We start from the raw sequence: 16,830 nt of genomic DNA on the forward strand, positions 1-16,830 counted from the left end.
AAATATGCTGGACAACTTTATTTATCTTGTAGGACCCTGCCTCTGAGATCTAGGCAACACAGGCATACTGCATTTGTGAGATGCCTGTTGCAGGTTGTCAATTATCCACTCAACAGCTGAAACAAAAACTGTGTGATTTATTTTAGTTTATTTACTCACTTCCCATAAAATATCTCAAGTAGGTTACGGTTATGATTTATATATCACTGTATGTGACATTTTACAGGCGCAAGAGTCCTGTGCCCTGAGGAGCATTCGATCTAAAGCCTGGCACAGGAGAAACAACAGGGGAAGTCAAGGCAGGGATAAACAGGGGAAGAATACATGGCTGTCAAATGTGCTCCGGTTTGGTGCTGGAAGATGAACACATTTTCATATAATTTATTGAAAGCACATGAGTGGAGCAGTGGGTTTTCATGCACCATCTCCAAGCATGCACCAACTCTGCCTGTTCAGCTTTGTGCATGTGCACAGAAGTTGCACACGTGTGATCCGAAACTCTCTGGTGATGTATCAGGAATCTCAGGAAGCCTGTTTTTCCAGTGTTCCTGGTCATGTGCCCAGAATCTAAGGGCAGGTTTAGCTGAACAATACATGGCAGGCAAGAGTGAAAATGGTGTGTGTTATGCTCCTCTCTCTCCCGCCCCCATCTTTCCATGTGTTCAATATAAAAGGGGTATATTCTATGCATGTGCATTAACAGCAAGATCCACCTCCTGGGCATGGTGGACCAGAGAGTGCTTAAGAAGGACAGAACCTTTTTTATGTACGCTACTACAGCAGCAAGGATCCTGATTGCAAAACATTGGAAGACACAAGATTTACCCACACTGGAGGAATGGCACACGCAGTTGATGGACTACATGGAACTGGCCGAAATGACTGGCAGAATCCGAGACTTGGGAGAAGAAACAATCGAGGAGGACTGGAAAAAATTTAAAGACTATTTGGAAAAACATTATAAGTTGTATGAATGTTAAAAAATGCACCTTTTAGGAAATTATAGCTTCAGTAATGTTAAATTAAAGAAATGGAAATTAAGGTACAAGAAGTCAGAGATAAAATAATGAAACAACTTTATTGTGTTAAAATGAAAAGGTACATGATTTGGGTCATAATATATTTGAAATTGGGTAACATGATAAAATGGAAGATACAATAAGTATTGAAACAAGTTAACAAATTGCAGATGTTATGTATCACAGAGAATGCAGGGTTGGGAGGACGCGGGGAAGTCCAGTAGATTTGGAAAAAAGAATAAGAAAACTTGTAACTTTCTTTTTCTACTTTTATAATATGCTCTTTATTCTTTTTTCTGTATTTCATAAAACTAATAAAAAATATTATAAAAAAAAAAAATTAACAGCAAGATCCACACCTGTTGGGACTGTACATTGAAAGTACCTGCCCCCCCAAAGAATCCTGGGTACTATAATTTATGCCTCACAGCACCTTTAACAAACTATGGTTTCCAGGATTCTTCAGAGGGGATGCAATGTGCTTTCAGTGTATGGCGTGTGCATGCAGCCAAGCCCCACAGAACTCAATGCGCGTCAAGGTACACACGGCTGCAATCTGGCTCGTCCTTTCTAGAGAACAACTCCTCTGATCTTAGCTCACATAGGATTGTGACACCATGCTCCAATCTCACATATTTACCCTGGGTTTTCTTCTGAGTAGTTTGGCCCCTGATTGCACGTGCACTAGATTTCACTGTGTATAAGGCAGTCCTTGGAGCAACCCCACAATTGCCTACCCTTGGCTCCCTTAGGTTCAGGTCGGGGGTCACAAGCAAAAGACTTCAGCCAGGAGATAGAAGCAAAACAGTGGCCAGTAGGCCTGATCTTTATTGTTGCAACAAGACTTCAAACTACTACCCAGAAGAGGCAGAGAGAAGCCCCGAATAATGGTTAGATCAGTACAGTGGTACCTTGGGTTAAGAACTTAATTCGTTCTGGAGGTCTGTTCTTAACCTGAAACTGTTCTTAACCTGAAGACCACTTTAGCTAATGGAGCCTCCCACTGCCACTGCGCGATTTCTGTTCTCATCCTGAAGCAAAGTTCTTAACCCGAGGTACTATTTCTGGGTTAGCAGAGTCTGTAACCTGAAGTGTCTGTAACCTGAGGTACCACTTTATTTTATAGTTTCCCAAAGTTTCCCATTTCTGGAAGCATCATCAAGACATCATAGATGTCACAGAAAAAGTTGTGGTCTCAGGTAGAACCTGAGATCCAGGCATGGCCCTGTCACTCAAATATACTCCCATCAGAGCACAAAGGAAAGCATTTATAGTTCCCTGGTCCCTGAGTCAAGTCAAATACCCCCCCTTTGTCTTGTCTGGGCTTCATCCCACTATGGGCTGGCTAGGCATTGTGACTGAGATGGTTATCTGCCTGACACTCTTGGGGCAGGATATCACCCCTGGACTTGACTGTACATTTCAGGGCTTGTGGTGGGCTCACTCACCCCTCCCCTTACACCTCACTTCCCTGGGTCCTAAATGCCATTGGAACATTGACACCACGATGCAATTTCTTATGATTTCCTAAAGTTTCCCCATTGAGCCAGTACATAGATAAATTTATCAGTGAACTTATTTATCAGTTTATTTATTTATTTAAATTTATCAGTGAATTTATTTGGTCATGTGCAGCTGAGTCTCTTTGTCTTTACCTCCTAGTGTGGAGAGGCAAGGCTGGTGGGGGAGGAAGGTCTCTCACCCCTCTTCCAATTTCCCGGTAACAACTGTCAGAGACCAGTGGCGTAGCGTGGGGGGTGCAGGGCGGGCCGCACCGGGCGCAACATCTGGGGGTTAGGGTTAGGGGGCGCAAATCCACGGGTTAGGGGGCGCAAATTACTTGCCTTGCCCCGGGTGCTGACAACCCACGCTACGCCACTGTCAGAGACCCGAGCAAAACAGGGACCATATTTTTTAAGTTACAGATAGGTAGCCGTGTTGGTCTGCCATAGTCAAAACAAAATAAAAGAAAAAAAATTCCTTCCAGTAGCACCTTAAAGACCAACTAAGTTAGTTCTAGGTATGAGCTTTCGTGTGCATGCACACTTCTTCAGATACACTGAAACAGAAGTCACCAGACCCTTCTATAATCACCCATTCCCACCACCCTTCTGAGTAATACCCCTCCCCACCTTCTCACTATATAGAAGGGTCTGGTGACTTCTGTTTCAGCGTATCTGAAGAAGTGTGCATGCACACGAAAGCTCATACCAAGAACTAACTTAGTTGGTCTTTAAGGTGCTACTGGAAGGAATTTTTTTTTCTTTTATTTCATATTTTTTAAAGCGGTGGAATCCGGGGCTATGCTTGGAAACGGGGCCCGTCGATGGGGAGGGGGACGTGGAACGCACGGGAAAAGGAACCGCCGCCCCCCAAGGCCCTGTTAAGGCTGTGGGGTCTCTGGGAGGCCAAGGCTCCGCACGGGAGCGATCGGGGGCGCTCCGAGGCGATCGCCGCCCCGTCGCCGAGCTTGCGCCCCAAAGGCCCGATGCGTCTCGGGGAGCCGCGCGCCGGGAAAGGAGGGGGAGATCGGGGGCGATGGGCGGGCACAGCGCTTCCGCACCGGCCGGCTAGGCGAGCAGGAGCTCCGACCGGCACTTCCGCGGGCCCGGGACCGCCGCCGCCGCTGCTCCGCGTGCGCCCCGCCGCCGCCGCCGCCGCCCCGGGGCGCACCATGGCGCGCTGGCTCCGCGAGCGCCTGCTTTTCCGCAGCGCCAAGCCGGCGCCGCCGCAGCCGGATTACGCGGCGGGCCCCGAGCAGCCCGACCTGCTCGCTGCCTACCGGCTGCAGCGGGAGCGGGACTTCGAAGACCCCTACGCGGGCGGCGCCGCCGCCTCCGCGCCCGCCGCCGACCCCGACGGCCCCCGCTGCCGATCGCCCCGGAGGCGCCTCATCCGGGTGGAAGCGGCGCAGGCGGCCGAAACAGCCGCGGCCTCCGGGACCGGCGATGCGCAGGGCCAGCGAGAAAAGGTGGGGCCGCCCTCTCCGTCGGGGGGCTGCCGGGGCGGGAGCCGGAGGTTCCCCTGTTTACACGATGCTCTTTCTCTGGAGGGTGGGGACGGGAGGCTTTCGTTTCAACCTCCAGCCTGGCTCTGTTTACTCGGAAGTAAGCCCCCATTGTTCTCCTTGTCCCAGCTAAACGCAAAAAGGAGCCTGGGCACGGGCGGGGCAAGACTACTCGGCTTCGATCCCAGACACGTTTCCCCGGAGGTAAGCAGCCGGGAGCCCACTGGGGCTGACCTCCGAGTTCACGTGTATAGGACCGTGCCCTCGCCCTGCATGGACCGGAGGCCACCTCGCCAGCAGTTTTGAAGCGGGTCTCTCTCCCAGTTAGAATCGCAGAATTCTAGAATTGGAAAGGGTCCCAGGGTCATTTAGTCCAACCCCTGCAAGGCAGGAATCAAAGTGGTTGTGTTCTGTTTTGCATAGACACGTCCTTGGCTACTCTTTTTGACTCATGGCCCCTTGGGCACCGCAGGTTACCAGGATTTGCTTATCCCCCCCCCCCGCCCCCCTAGATCACTGGTAGCCGATGCAGTGCCCCCCATCAGTCCCAGCCAGCATGGCCAATGGTCAGGGAGGATGGGAGTCCAGCAAGACCTGGAGGCCACAGGCTCCTGCCTTACCCCAGCATTAGAAAGTTACTTCTTGTTTGGCTCCTTTTTGGGGGTGTGTGTGTTATTGAGTTGTTGTTGTTGTTTATTTTGATTATAAAGATTATAATCAGGGTTACAGGGTTACAGGCCCTTTGGGTTGTGTGATTTCTGGTTGCGCACCGTGCCGAACGCGGAAGTACCAGAATGGTTACTTCCATGTTTTGGCGCTTGTGCATGTGCAGAAGCACTAAATCGCGCTTTGCACATGCACAGAAGCGCCGAATCATGACTCACGCGTGCGCAGACGTGCGGGTTGCAGGTTGCAAACACTGCGGGTTGCAAACGTGCCTCTCGCATGGATTATGTTCGCGACCCGAGCGTCCAGTGTATACCGGTATATTGTGGTTTTTATGTTGATATTTTCTGTGAACTGCCCTGAGACCTCAGGGTATAGGGCGGTATATAAATTCAATAAAGAATAAGAATAAGAACTCAGAAGAGCCAAGCTGAATCAGGCCAGGGGCCCAATCTAGTCCTCCATCCTGTTCTTCAGTGGCCAACCAGATCCTTCTGGGAAATCAACAAGTAGATTCTGAGTGCTGTACAACAGCGCTCTCCTGTGCGGAACCAAACCACGAAAATGTTCTGGAAGGCCTGTAAATGCCACCTTGGTAGACAAGATAGCACTGGGACTAATTGTTAGTTGCTGCATGAATGAGTTCACATATGTTTAAGCCTTTGCTTTGGTGCGCTGCTGATCGGTGGGCTTGGGATGGTTAGCTCGTTGGGAGAGGGGAGGCTTCTCACACTGCCCGCCTGTCAGCTTCTCCCTTATCGGGGAGATGGGTGAGAGTCGGGGGTGCCAACTTTAATAAAATATTGGGGGTGGGGGCGGTAAGCCTCGACCCGCATAATTGACCACAAGGCATGGTGCATGCATGTCATTTGAATGGCAATGCCCACAAACTTTTTTGGGGGTAGGTGGCCCCCTCAGAAATTTATTGGGGGGAGGGGGTTGAAGGTACCTTGGCCCCTAGGAGTTGGCTCCTACTATGAGAGTTGGGAAGGGGCCTGCCAGTCAAGGGCGAGTTAATTGGGCTGTAGAGGCCGGCTTACATAGCTTGGTTTTGTATAAATGCTTTCCCAGGTATGGACAAGTCATGCCGACTGCTTGCTGTTTTGGTGTCTGTTCCGAGTCTGTGAAGGCAGATTTGGAACTTTATATGCGGTATTTTTCATCCTGGAAGACGCACCAGACCATAAGATGCACCTAGTTTTGGGAGGAGGAAAACAAGAAAAAAAAATTCTAAATCCCAGAAGCCAGAACAGCAAGAGGGATCACTGTGCAGCGAAAGCAGCGATCCCTCTTGCTGTTCTGGCTTCTGGGATAGCTGCGCAGCCTGCATTTGCTCCATAAGACACACACACATTTCCCCATACTTTTTAGGAGGGGAAAAGTGAGTCTTATAGAGCAAAAAAAACGGTGTGTGTGTGTGTGTGTGTGTGTGTATATATATGTGTGTGTGTGTGTGTGTATATATATATATATATATGTGTGTGTGTGTGTGTGTGTATATATATGTGTGTGTGTGTGTGTGTGTGTGTGTGTATATATATCAGTTTTACACTTTAAAATAAACATTTGACATCCTTAACATATCAATGAACTCCCTTCTTCTCTTTCCATGGTTCATTTTGCATATTATAAATACCTGCATATTTCACAAAAACTATACCGATCGGTTTTCCATTATTGGATCCGTCAAAACTTATTTACGCTGTTGAATTTATCTTAATGCTGCCATCGTTTCAGCTGTACACAGTTATTTCCCATATATTCAGTAGACGTTTTCCAATCTTCTTTAAACATATGTTCTTCTTGTTCTCTTATATGTTAAGTCTGCAAGTTGTGCATATTCTGTCAACTTAAGTTGCCATTCTTCTTTGGTTGGGACCTTGCTCCTTTTCCATTTTGGGGCTAACAAAACATGGGCCGCAGTTGTTGCAAACATAAAGAACCATTGCTGACAGGGGAAGCTGAACATTGCCATCGTGACTATCCTCCAGGAGGTGAAGGAGACTAGCTGCCCTGGCTTTCAGGTTCCACATGATTATGGATTTAAAGCACAAAGCGAAAAAGCAAACATGTTACAAACAATAGGTAAAATACAATGAAACTCAGTACCAAAGTAGATGGAGCCATGGCCTGACTCTGTGTAAAGCAGCACCATACTTTTCTAACTAATTGGGTCATCTTCTCCCTTTCAGATGATGATTGTGGAGGACTACGCAGATCCGTTTGATACTAGACAAGAAACTAGTTGTCGAACCGGGGAGCAGGAAAGGGTGAAAAGCGAAGGCTATATGGAACCGTATGAAGCTCAGAAGTTGCTGGCGGGTAAAGTACCGTTTTGATGCTAAGTCTTCTGTGTTTCTTGACCTGCTGGATCTGGAGTGAGACTTATCTTTGCAGCGTTGGATGGAAAACTTTGAAATAGGGAACATAATGATGCTCTCTGATGCAGCTTTCTCTAATCTGGTATCTTCTGGGTATTTTGAACTCCGGTTCCCATCAGTCCCAGCCAGTATGGCCAATTGTCTGAGACTATGGGAGCTGTAGTCCAACACATCTGGAGAGAACTGGGTTGGGGAAGGTCTGAGCTAGTGCAAAGACATCTATTGAGTGTCATATATGATCTTTATTTCATTATCTTCTATTTTCCTACACTCGGTACTTGTTTGTTTCAACCTCATCCTTCAGTTTATTGTGTTTCCAGGTTGGCTTCTGTACATTCACTAAACTAGTAGAAAGTATTTAATAGAAAAAAATTGCAGTAGTGGCATGCTCATTGTTCTAGCTGTGAGTTCAGAGTTTCGTGATATTTTCTGTTTTGTAGATTTCTGATGTTTGACGTTTTTGAAATTTTGTTAAGTTTCCTTGAATGCCACATTTATTTATTCATTCGTTCACTTACTACATTTAAATTTCATCTTTCTTCCAGTGAGCAGGAGGCAGAATAGACAGTTCCGCCCTTGCCTTTTATCCTCACAGCAACCCTGTGAGGAAGGTTAGGCTGAGATGTTGATTGATTTGGTTCAATTTGTTGTATTTTTATGCCGCTTTTCATTCAAATGAATCCCAAAGCGGCTTACAAAAAATGTGGGGGTGGGATGAGATGATCCTAAGGGTCCCTTCCAACTTTATGAAAGGACAAAAACATAATAAAACATAATAAAGGGTAAAGGTCCCCCTGTCCATTAGGTCCAGTTGTGGCCGACTCTGGGGTTGTGGCGCTCATTTCGCTTTATTGGCCAAGGGAGCCAGTGTACAGCTTCCGGGTCATGTGGCCAGCATGACTAAGCTGCTTCTGGCGAACCAGAGCAGCGCATGGAAACGCCGTTTACCTTCCCACTGGAGCGGTACCTATTTATCTATTTGCACTTTGACGTGCTTTCGAACTGCTAGGTGGGCAGGAGCAGGGACCGAGCAACGGGAGCTCATCCCGTCAGGGGGATTCGAACTGCCAACCTTCTGATCGGCAAGTCCTAGGCTCTGTGGTTTAACCCACAGTGCCACCCGTGTCCCAATAAAACATAATGGAGCATCAGAAATACAGTGATATAAAATAAGTAACAAATCATCAAGAAAACAATTACAATCTATAAAATACTATCAACAAAGCAGCTACTAAAAATAAGCTAAATATTGCAATTACAACAAAATTCATGTGATTAACAAATCAATATGGCATTTATAATCTATAAAACCATATTATCAACAGTAACAAAACAGCAACTTACAAAAAAATAAAAAGCTGAGCGCTGTTAAATTCATACACACACTCTCCATGCCCCCATGACTGATAATCTTTCACTCCAGTGAAAGATTGGGTGGCTGCCTAAAAGTTGCCATAGGGAGCTTCATGGCTGAGTGAATGTGGATTCCTCAAGTCCTGTTCTGATGCAACACCAGAAATGTGGCATTGCATTTAAAATAAAAACAAACATGGAAGGAGGCAGTCCTGTTCTGGAAGAAATTCTCTTCCTTCTCTTCCTCCTCCTAACCATGTCACTTAACAGTTGCCCCAAATATGAAAGTTAAATTATGGTCACTGCTGTCTCTGCCTGTCACTGCATACGAAAAGCAACCTGCAGCAGTCCAGACTGGCAGTATTTTGCAGGAAGGGCTCAAATGCATACTTGAACTGTAGGTTTGGGAAATTCAAGTGGATTGAAGTGCTCTGCTACCTTAGTGGAACAAATCCACTTTTAAAAAAGGCAACAACTTTGGCTGATCTCCTTAAAAAAGCTCAAAAACTTTGGGCAATCTCTTAATAAAAGTTCTGCCCCAGCTGCCGGCGGGGGTTGCTATGAATTGTCAGTTGGAAGGTGTGCAAACAGTGCAAATAAACCAGGATGGATACAGGCGGAATTCCAGATGTGGTATAACTGCCCCATAAACAAATCAGAAAGAATGCTCAATAAAGACTTGAATGGCCTCCAAACACCACGTATGCTTTGTGCAGTCAATGAATATTCAGTATTCAACAGGTCACTGGAGGAGCCATTAATTCAAGTGTACTATAAGGAACTGGGTAGTTTCTAACTGGACATGTGAAATCCCAGGGGTGCAAATCTGGAATCCAAGGAGGGATAATAACAGTAACAACAACAACAACAACAACAATTTATTATTTATACCCTGCCCATCTGGCTGGGTTTCCCTAGCCACTGTGGGTGGCTTTGAACAAAGTATTAAAATACAGTGGTCTGTTAAACATTAAAATCTTCCCTAAACAGGGCTGCCTTCAGATGTGTGCTAAAAGTCTGGTAGTTGTTGTTCTCTTTGACATCTGATGGGAGGGCGTTCCACAGGGTGGGTGCCACTACCAAGAAGGCCCTCTGCCTGGTTCCCTGTAACTTGGCTTCTCGCAGTGAGGGAACCGCCAAAAGGCCCTCGGCACTGGACCTCAGTGTCAGGGCTGAACGATGGGGATGGAGACACTCCTTCAGGTATGCTGGAACGAGGCTGTTTAGGGCTTTAAAGGTCAGCACCAACTCTTTGAATTGTGCTTGGAATTGTGCTTGGATATTAAAATGGATTTGCATTTTAAGCAGCAGCCATAAGAAGCGCAAAAGAATGGCATGCAAACAAGTGCATAAGTGCAAACCCATGCAGACACAGGAGTGGTCTGGGGCACTCTATGCCTTCTCTGTGCCCTGCAAAAAGATACCGCAAACTGCTGCAGGAGGGAGGGAACTCTCTATCCCTCTTCTGCCAGCTCCCTGCAGGCAGGTAAAATTCTTTTGCAGGCTAGTAACTATTTGCAGTGGGGACGCGGGTGGCGCTGTGGGGAAAAGCCTCAGCGCCTAGGACTTGCCAATGGAAAGGTTGGCGGTTCGAATCCCCGCGGCGGGGTGCGCTCCCGTCGCTCGGTCCCAGCGCCTGCCAACCTAGCAGTTTGAAAGCACGTCAAAGTGCAAGTAGATAAATAGGGACCGCTTACCAGCGGGAAGGTAAACGGTGTTTCCGTGTGCTGCGCTGGCTCGCCAGATGCAGCTTGTCACGCTGGCCACGTGACCCAGAAGTGTCTGCGGACAGTGCTGGCTCCCGGCCTCTAGAGTGAGATGAGCGCACAATCCTAGAGTCTGGCAAGACTGGCCCGTATGGGCAGGGGTACCTTTACCTTTACTTTTACCTAACTATTTGCAAGCCTGTTTTAAAGTGAAATCTTTCCTTCTTTGCTACCAGAGATCCAGAAAACCAGCTCCAACGATGCACTAGCTGCTCAAAAACCTCTGCACTTATATGACATTCCCTATGAAGCAGCTGAGAACTGCATGGACCCCGACCTCCAGCAACCACCTGGCATGCAGTCCCGATACTCGTGGCTGCCGGAAGACGATGAGCGGCCACCGGAGGAATATGATCAGCCCTGGGAGTGGAAAAAGGAGCGTATCTCCAGGGTATTTGCAGGCAAGTAGCCAAAGGGGGCATTGGCACAGGGACTTTTTTTGGTTTGGGGGATAGGTGGGATTAGGCAGGCATAAGACAAAAGACAGGGAACCAGGATGGAATTTCAATTCAGCTCTCATTTAAAGCCGAACCTACCAAATTTACACTTCCTGAAACAATGGGCAAACTGAGACACAGCTGTTTTTCAAACTGATTCGAGGTTGTAATGCAGTTCTGCAGCCACATAACATGTACAAAAATGCAGATAGCAGGGCAAAGCAGGCATATGAATGCACATGTTACTGAAAATGACATTCCAAATACATTATATTAGGGAATCTTGCTATGGGAAAATGCGTATATTAGGCAAAATTGCACACGAAAGTATGTGTATTAGGAGAAATCCAGACTAAAATTCTGATGAATTTTTACAAGGACTTTCCAAAAGATCACAAATTTATATGGAAATGTAGCAAACTGAACATAAGATTGGAAACCTGACAAACACTGAGAAACTGAATATGACAGATTCGCCCGTCCCTAACAGAATCTGCTTTTTTAATGTTTTCGTGGTGGGATGGAGAGCCAAGCTAAAATTTAAACCAGCCTTCCGCAGTTTGGTGCGCATCAGATGCTTTGGACTACAGCTTCCATTATCCCTGATGGTTGGCCATTCCATCACTTTGCCTGGGTGTCTGGATGTCCAAATGTCTTTTTTATGTTGCTGCGAGGACTGACAGGTTGAGCTGAGCACCTATTTGGGAGGGGGCTTTAAGCCCTTTCCCATTCAGCAATTTATGCCGGCTGTTAGTCAGCAAGGCTGACACCCTACAACCAGGGCATTGTTCTGCTCCCTGGGAATATCTAGCCAGCCTCCCTCCAGAATTCTTTCTTTTCTCTCCTAATGATTCATCCAGTTGAAATTGAAGGAATTCAGGAGCTGCCATGGCCCCCGCCCGTTGGGCAGCTAGACAGCTCTGCGAACCACATGGATGCTGAGGGACCACCCACTCTTCAGAGCATCAGCGCCAGATGCCTGCCGGCCGATGCTCCGCCAAGCCTCCAGGATATCAGCGCCAGCCTCCAGGACCCTGAAGCTTTGGCCAGACCCCTGGATGTCAGTAGTGGGTATCCACAAATCACACAAGCTTTGGGATGGGAATCGGGATGCTCCAGCCATTGAGATAATATAGGCAGAGGGTCTGGCCTTTGCGTGGCAGCAATTTCTGCACAGACATGCAAGACAACACAGGGTCCCAAAAATCTCTTCTTTTTATCTTGTATTTAAAGATAAAGTTCCTGGTCCTCATGGTGAATCTGAAAATGGGCAGCTCCTACTTCAAAGGCTAAGGGCTACACAGCACAGTTATGTGACTGACACTTTTTACTGGACTCCTTTTTAGCCTTTTAAGGGAAGTACAGTGGTACCTCGGGTTACATACGCTTCAGGTTACATACGCTTCAGGTTACACACTCCGCTAACCCAGAAATAGTGCTTCAAGTTAAGAACTTTGCTTCAGGCTAAGAACAGAAATCGGGCTCTGGCGGCGCGGCGGCAGCAGGAGGCCCCATTAGCTAAAGTGGTGCTTCAGGTTAAGAACACTTTCAAGTTAAGAACGGACCTCCAGAATGAATTAAGTACTTAACCCGAGGTACCACAGTAGTCGCAGGGGGCATCGGTTTGCAGGGAAGAATGCAAGGGGCCATTGAACCCTTTTCTGGCCAGCAATTTGTCCACTCAAAATTGCCTCCTCCCGAGTTGGTTGACTCAGTCCATGGTAGAAAGCATATGTGGTCCCCACATCCTTTCCCTGTTAAGAAGCAAAGCTGCTGGAGAGATATGTGGTTTTAGAGTGGCTGGCTGTGAAAGATTTAAAGAGGCCTCATTTCCCTAACCCTCCAGCTCCCTGAAGTTGCCTTTTCATTTTTTAAAACACACCAAACCCGGAGGGGGGGGGGAATCATGGAAGTAGACAAAACATGTTTTGGCCCTGAGGTACTAAAAAAGGTGAGGATGGGGCCTCCAGTGATCAGGGGGTAGATTTCCTGCTTGCAGCGAATCTCCCAGACTACATAACAGGCCTTGTGGTGCAACCTTGTCCACGCTTACTCAGGAGTGAGCCCCATGGTGCTCAGTGGGGTTTTGTTGTTGTTTAGTCATTTAGTCGTGTCCCACTCTTTGTGACCCCCCCATGGACCAGGGAATGCCAGGCACTCCTGTCTTCTACTGCATCCCGCAGTTTGGTCAAACTTATGTTGGTAGCTTCGGGAACACTGTCCAACCATTTCGTCCTCTGTCATCCCCTTCTACTTGTGCCCTCAACCTTTCCCAGCATCAGGACAGCATTTTATTAGCTCAGTTCCTTTGCATGTTTACTGGATAGCCCTGCCGTGTGATCTCCTGTCACTTTTTCCCCACCTCCACCTTCTTCCTTTTTTGTCTCATGCCCTGATGTTGCACTATAAATTTAGGACTCCCACATTTCTTGCGCTCTTCCCCAATCCGTTATCCTGCTTTCTGAGTTGCTCTTGTTCTGCACTTTGGGACTCGCCACCACATGTTCCTTATTTCATGCACACTCGTGTGTTTCTGCCCCAAGGCAAGGGAGCTGTGAAGAACCAGCCTTGCCCAGAGAAGAGGAGTAGCGCATGCTGGCTGAGCATGGAGCATGGGTTAGCTTTCGGTGAACGCGTCAATCCCACTTTGCCGCTGGAGAGCCAAGCGTAAGTAGCTTGAGCATAGGAGAGGAGGCTGGGACAGGGACACTTGCATGTCTGATCACAAACCAGGGCACCGACAACACCACATACTTGACCCCATCCACCTTCCTCTGCTGAGCTTTGCGTGGTAGGCATGCAACACTTTCAGCAAAACTCATTCTGGTGAGAGTCAGTGTGGTGTAGTGGTTAAGAGCAGTAGCCTCGTAATCTGGTGAACCGGGTTTGCTTCTCCGCTCCTCCGCATGCAGCTGCTGGGTGACCTTGGGCTAGTCACACTTCTCTGAAGTCTCTCAGCCCCACTCACCTCACAGAGTGTTTGTTGTGGAGGAGAAAGGGAAAGGAGAATGTTAGCTGCTTTGAGACTCCTTAGGGTAGTGATAAAGTGGGATATCAAATCCAAACTCTTCTTCTTCTCTTAGCCAATAAGCAGGGACTGATGATCACAATCTGGACAAGAATGGCAGTAGTGAAACGAGCTCAAAAAATGAGACCCATGGCTCTTTGAAGGACTAAGATTCATCGTGGCATCCATTTTTGTGTGGATAAAGCCCATTTCATCAGATGCTGTGGGGCTGATAAGAGCAGGGCCCCAAATAACAGTTAGGAGTGTAAAGTGAGCTCCTGGGTGTTCCTGTGCTGTGCTTTGAAGTCTCGACAACCGGAGCTTCAAAGTGCAGCATCGCTTGACATCATAGTGACATCAGGGGATTGGCAAGTGGGCAGGGGCCTCCCACCTGTCACATTTGGCTCAGCATGGGTGGAGAGATAAGGCCAGTAAAGGTTCCCCACACCCATACAATAGAAGAACAATAGCCATACACAGCAGCAATAACGGGTGATTTTCACACCCGTCTTAGCTTTGCTGTGCTAATTTAACGTCCACAGCCGGGGGAGAGAACCTTTGTTCCAACTGAGTCCTAAGCCCACTCCATCAATTTTAGTTGTGCATCGGAGATCATGAGTTTCATTCTGGAGCCTCCCTTTGAATCTTTCTGAAGTGACAAAGGTGGGACCTAATCCAGGTTGAAAACCTTCAGGTGTCTTCTATTTATATGGCTCCTTGTGGAGAAATGCATGCCTTGGTATGTAGGCGCATGCGGACCACAAACAATTATTATTTAGTTTATTTTAAAATTAGGTTAGTATCTCATGTCTCCAGCTGAAGGTTCATAAAGGACCTCTCTATAGGGATATGAGTGGATGAGTTCTCTTCTCCTCCACAGGTGGTATCATGGGACCTTGAGCCGAGTGGGTGCCGAGGGGCTACTACGACTTTGCAGAGAAGCCAGTTACCTGGTGCGAAACAGCGAGAGCAGCCATGATGCCTTCTCCCTCTCCCTGAAGTGAGTGAGCGAGCATTGAGGATTCTGTATGCATCGTACTGTTCTGAGCTGACTAAAGTAGTTCACGGAGTTTCGCTGGGAAAGCCTGGCAGGGGCTCAGGGAGCACTAGGATGAAGTAAATGGGGCCGTGCAACAAAAAGGTTGCACTCTGGAACTTGCTAAAGCTAAGCAGGTCTCGGTCTGGTTGGTAGGTGGATGGGAGACCACCCGGAAATAATAGTAAGTGGAAGGGGAGTGTAATTTGAGTGCTTAATATGCATTAGAACTGCACATTCGCCAGACCTCATGGAGAATCTGCACATAAACCATCCATGAAGAGGGGAATGTGCACATTTTTCGGTCAATATACATACTCTCAAGTAACTGGCATGGATAAACGCATGGGCAGGCAAACTAAGGCCCAGGACTGGATCTGGCCCAATTGCCTTCTAAATCTGGCTCATGGATGGTCCAGGAGTCAGTGTGTTTTTACATGAGTAGAAAGTGCCCTTTTATTTAAAATGCATCTCTGGGTTATTTGTGGGGCATAGGAATTCATTCATTTTTTTCCTTCAAAATATAGTCCAGCCCCCCACAAGGTCTGAGGGACAGTGGACCGGCCCTCTGCTGAAAAAGTTTGCTGACCCCTGGGTAAATGTACATATCGTGGATGAATTTTGTATATTCTTTGGGTATGCATAATCTCCAACAAGCCTCGGGGAATGTGCATATATATGAACCGTCTTTTGTACATTTTCTAGGCAATATGCACATTTTCTGGTCAGGATGCAGAGTCTCCAAGAAACTTGCCTCTTTTACAGAAGTACGCAATCTGCACCTCTGGTCTGCTTCCTGCCCACTGCTTAGTATTTCAGGGCCCTCGTTATACTCTCCCACTGAGCAGCAGGAAGAAGGGATGGAGCTCCAGATAAAGATCCAATCCCCTTTCCCCCACTAAGCTACACAAGAGGAATTTGATGGAAATTCCCTATCCCATGCTGCTTTTAAGCTTAGGAGAAAGCTCAATACATGGGGGTCAATCAGCACTGGAATTTCAGGGAGAGGCGAGGATTTAACCAGCTGAGAGAGGGCTACCCAGCAGGGAGAAGAGGGCTGGGAGGGAAAGAGGCCCAGGACCTCTGATCCAAGCCACTGCTGACCCACCCTCTCCTACCATTCCTTCCCCTAGGAGCAGCCAAGGCTTCCTTCACATGAAGCTCTTGCAGACTGAAGACCACAAGTTTGTCCTGGGCCAGCACAGCCCCCCATTTGACAACGTCCCTGAGATCATCCACCACTACGCCAGCCACAAGCTGCCCATCCAGGGAGCAGAGCACATGTCCCTGCTCTATCCCGTCACCACGCAACCCTCCAGTTGCCTTGCAGCTGAGCAGTGACTTCTTGCGGAGGACGGGTGAGCGTTGGACAAGAGCAGAACATTTTTGGATTGCAGTTGCTTGCATGGATTGGAAGAGGAGGCGTCCAAGGTGAGGCTGGAAGGCACAGGCCACCCAAACGGACCTCAGAACCGTTCCATCCTCAGCTCTGCATCTGCAGGAGAAACCAGGCTTTTTGCATGTTGGGACTCCAGGCCCTCCTTGTTGGGTGCCAGTTAACTCTCTTGACATCTTCAGGGCAGGCCCCCCCAAAGTAGGAGAAAACCAGTTCTCAGGGAGGAGGACTTGGAATTACAAAGCTGGGTGGCACCTTGAGTGTGAAGGAGTCTAACCACCTACACCATTATTCCCCTCTGACTCTATTGGGGCCACTTCCAGCAGGCCTGTTTGCCACATGTTGCCTGCATATCGCAGATCAAGCATTCATATCATTCGACGTCACGCAAAGCATGGTACTGTTCTATGGAGATAGCTTTCCTGTTTTGACTGAGAGTTGTAAAGGGACGAGAGATCAAGAGAGGGAGCTTGTAAATGGGCCAACCAGCCACCAACCTCCTCTTGGTTTCACAACTTGCTGACTCCCCTCTCTCTATTTTGACCTCTATCTGCGGCAGCTTCAAAGCTGGTAGTTTCCTGCGAGCAGATGAAACTATCCACGGGATTTCTGACTGGCTGCTGTTCAATAGGATCTGCCTTTCCCCTGAATGGAGTTGGCTCCGATGTCTCTCCTGATGTTACTTCATCGGTCAAATCCAGGTCTTTGTCCTCAGTCATGTGAGCAGCCTGCCTTCAGCCAGCCCTCCCGATGACTAGACCT

At 47.9% G+C, this 16,830-nt stretch overlaps 1 protein-coding gene across 2 annotated transcripts in view; it reads left to right on the forward strand.

The window, feature by feature from the left end:
• Positions 1–3,340: 3,340 nt before the first annotated feature.
• Positions 3,341–16,830, forward strand: part of LOC310831675 (SH2 domain-containing adapter protein F-like) — a gene marked incomplete at its 5' end in the record, with an annotated part of 13,906 nt that continues 416 nt past the window's right edge. Inside the window, 7 exons of one of the 2 annotated variants that reach the window (XM_083712716.1) lie at positions 3,341–3,990; positions 6,885–7,014; positions 10,369–10,593; positions 11,490–11,696; positions 13,173–13,296; positions 14,517–14,636; positions 15,806–16,830. The exon at positions 15,806–16,830 is cut by the window's right edge and continues 416 nt beyond it. In XM_083712716.1, coding sequence (XP_083568842.1) covers positions 3,346–3,990; positions 6,885–7,014; positions 10,369–10,593; positions 11,490–11,696; positions 13,173–13,296; positions 14,517–14,636; positions 15,806–16,013 — 1,659 coding nt within the window. In that variant the 3' untranslated portion in view covers positions 16,014–16,830. Of the gene's footprint in view, positions 4,231–6,884; positions 7,015–10,368; positions 10,594–11,489; positions 11,697–13,172; positions 13,297–14,516; positions 14,637–15,805 lie in introns of both variants that reach the window. The other variant, XM_083712717.1, reaches the window with a different exon arrangement.

The sequence above is a fragment of the Podarcis gaigeae genome (assembly GCF_964106915.1).
Source record: "Podarcis gaigeae genome assembly, chromosome: 14".
In the NCBI taxonomy this organism is placed as follows: Eukaryota; Metazoa; Chordata; class Lepidosauria; order Squamata; family Lacertidae; genus Podarcis; species Podarcis gaigeae.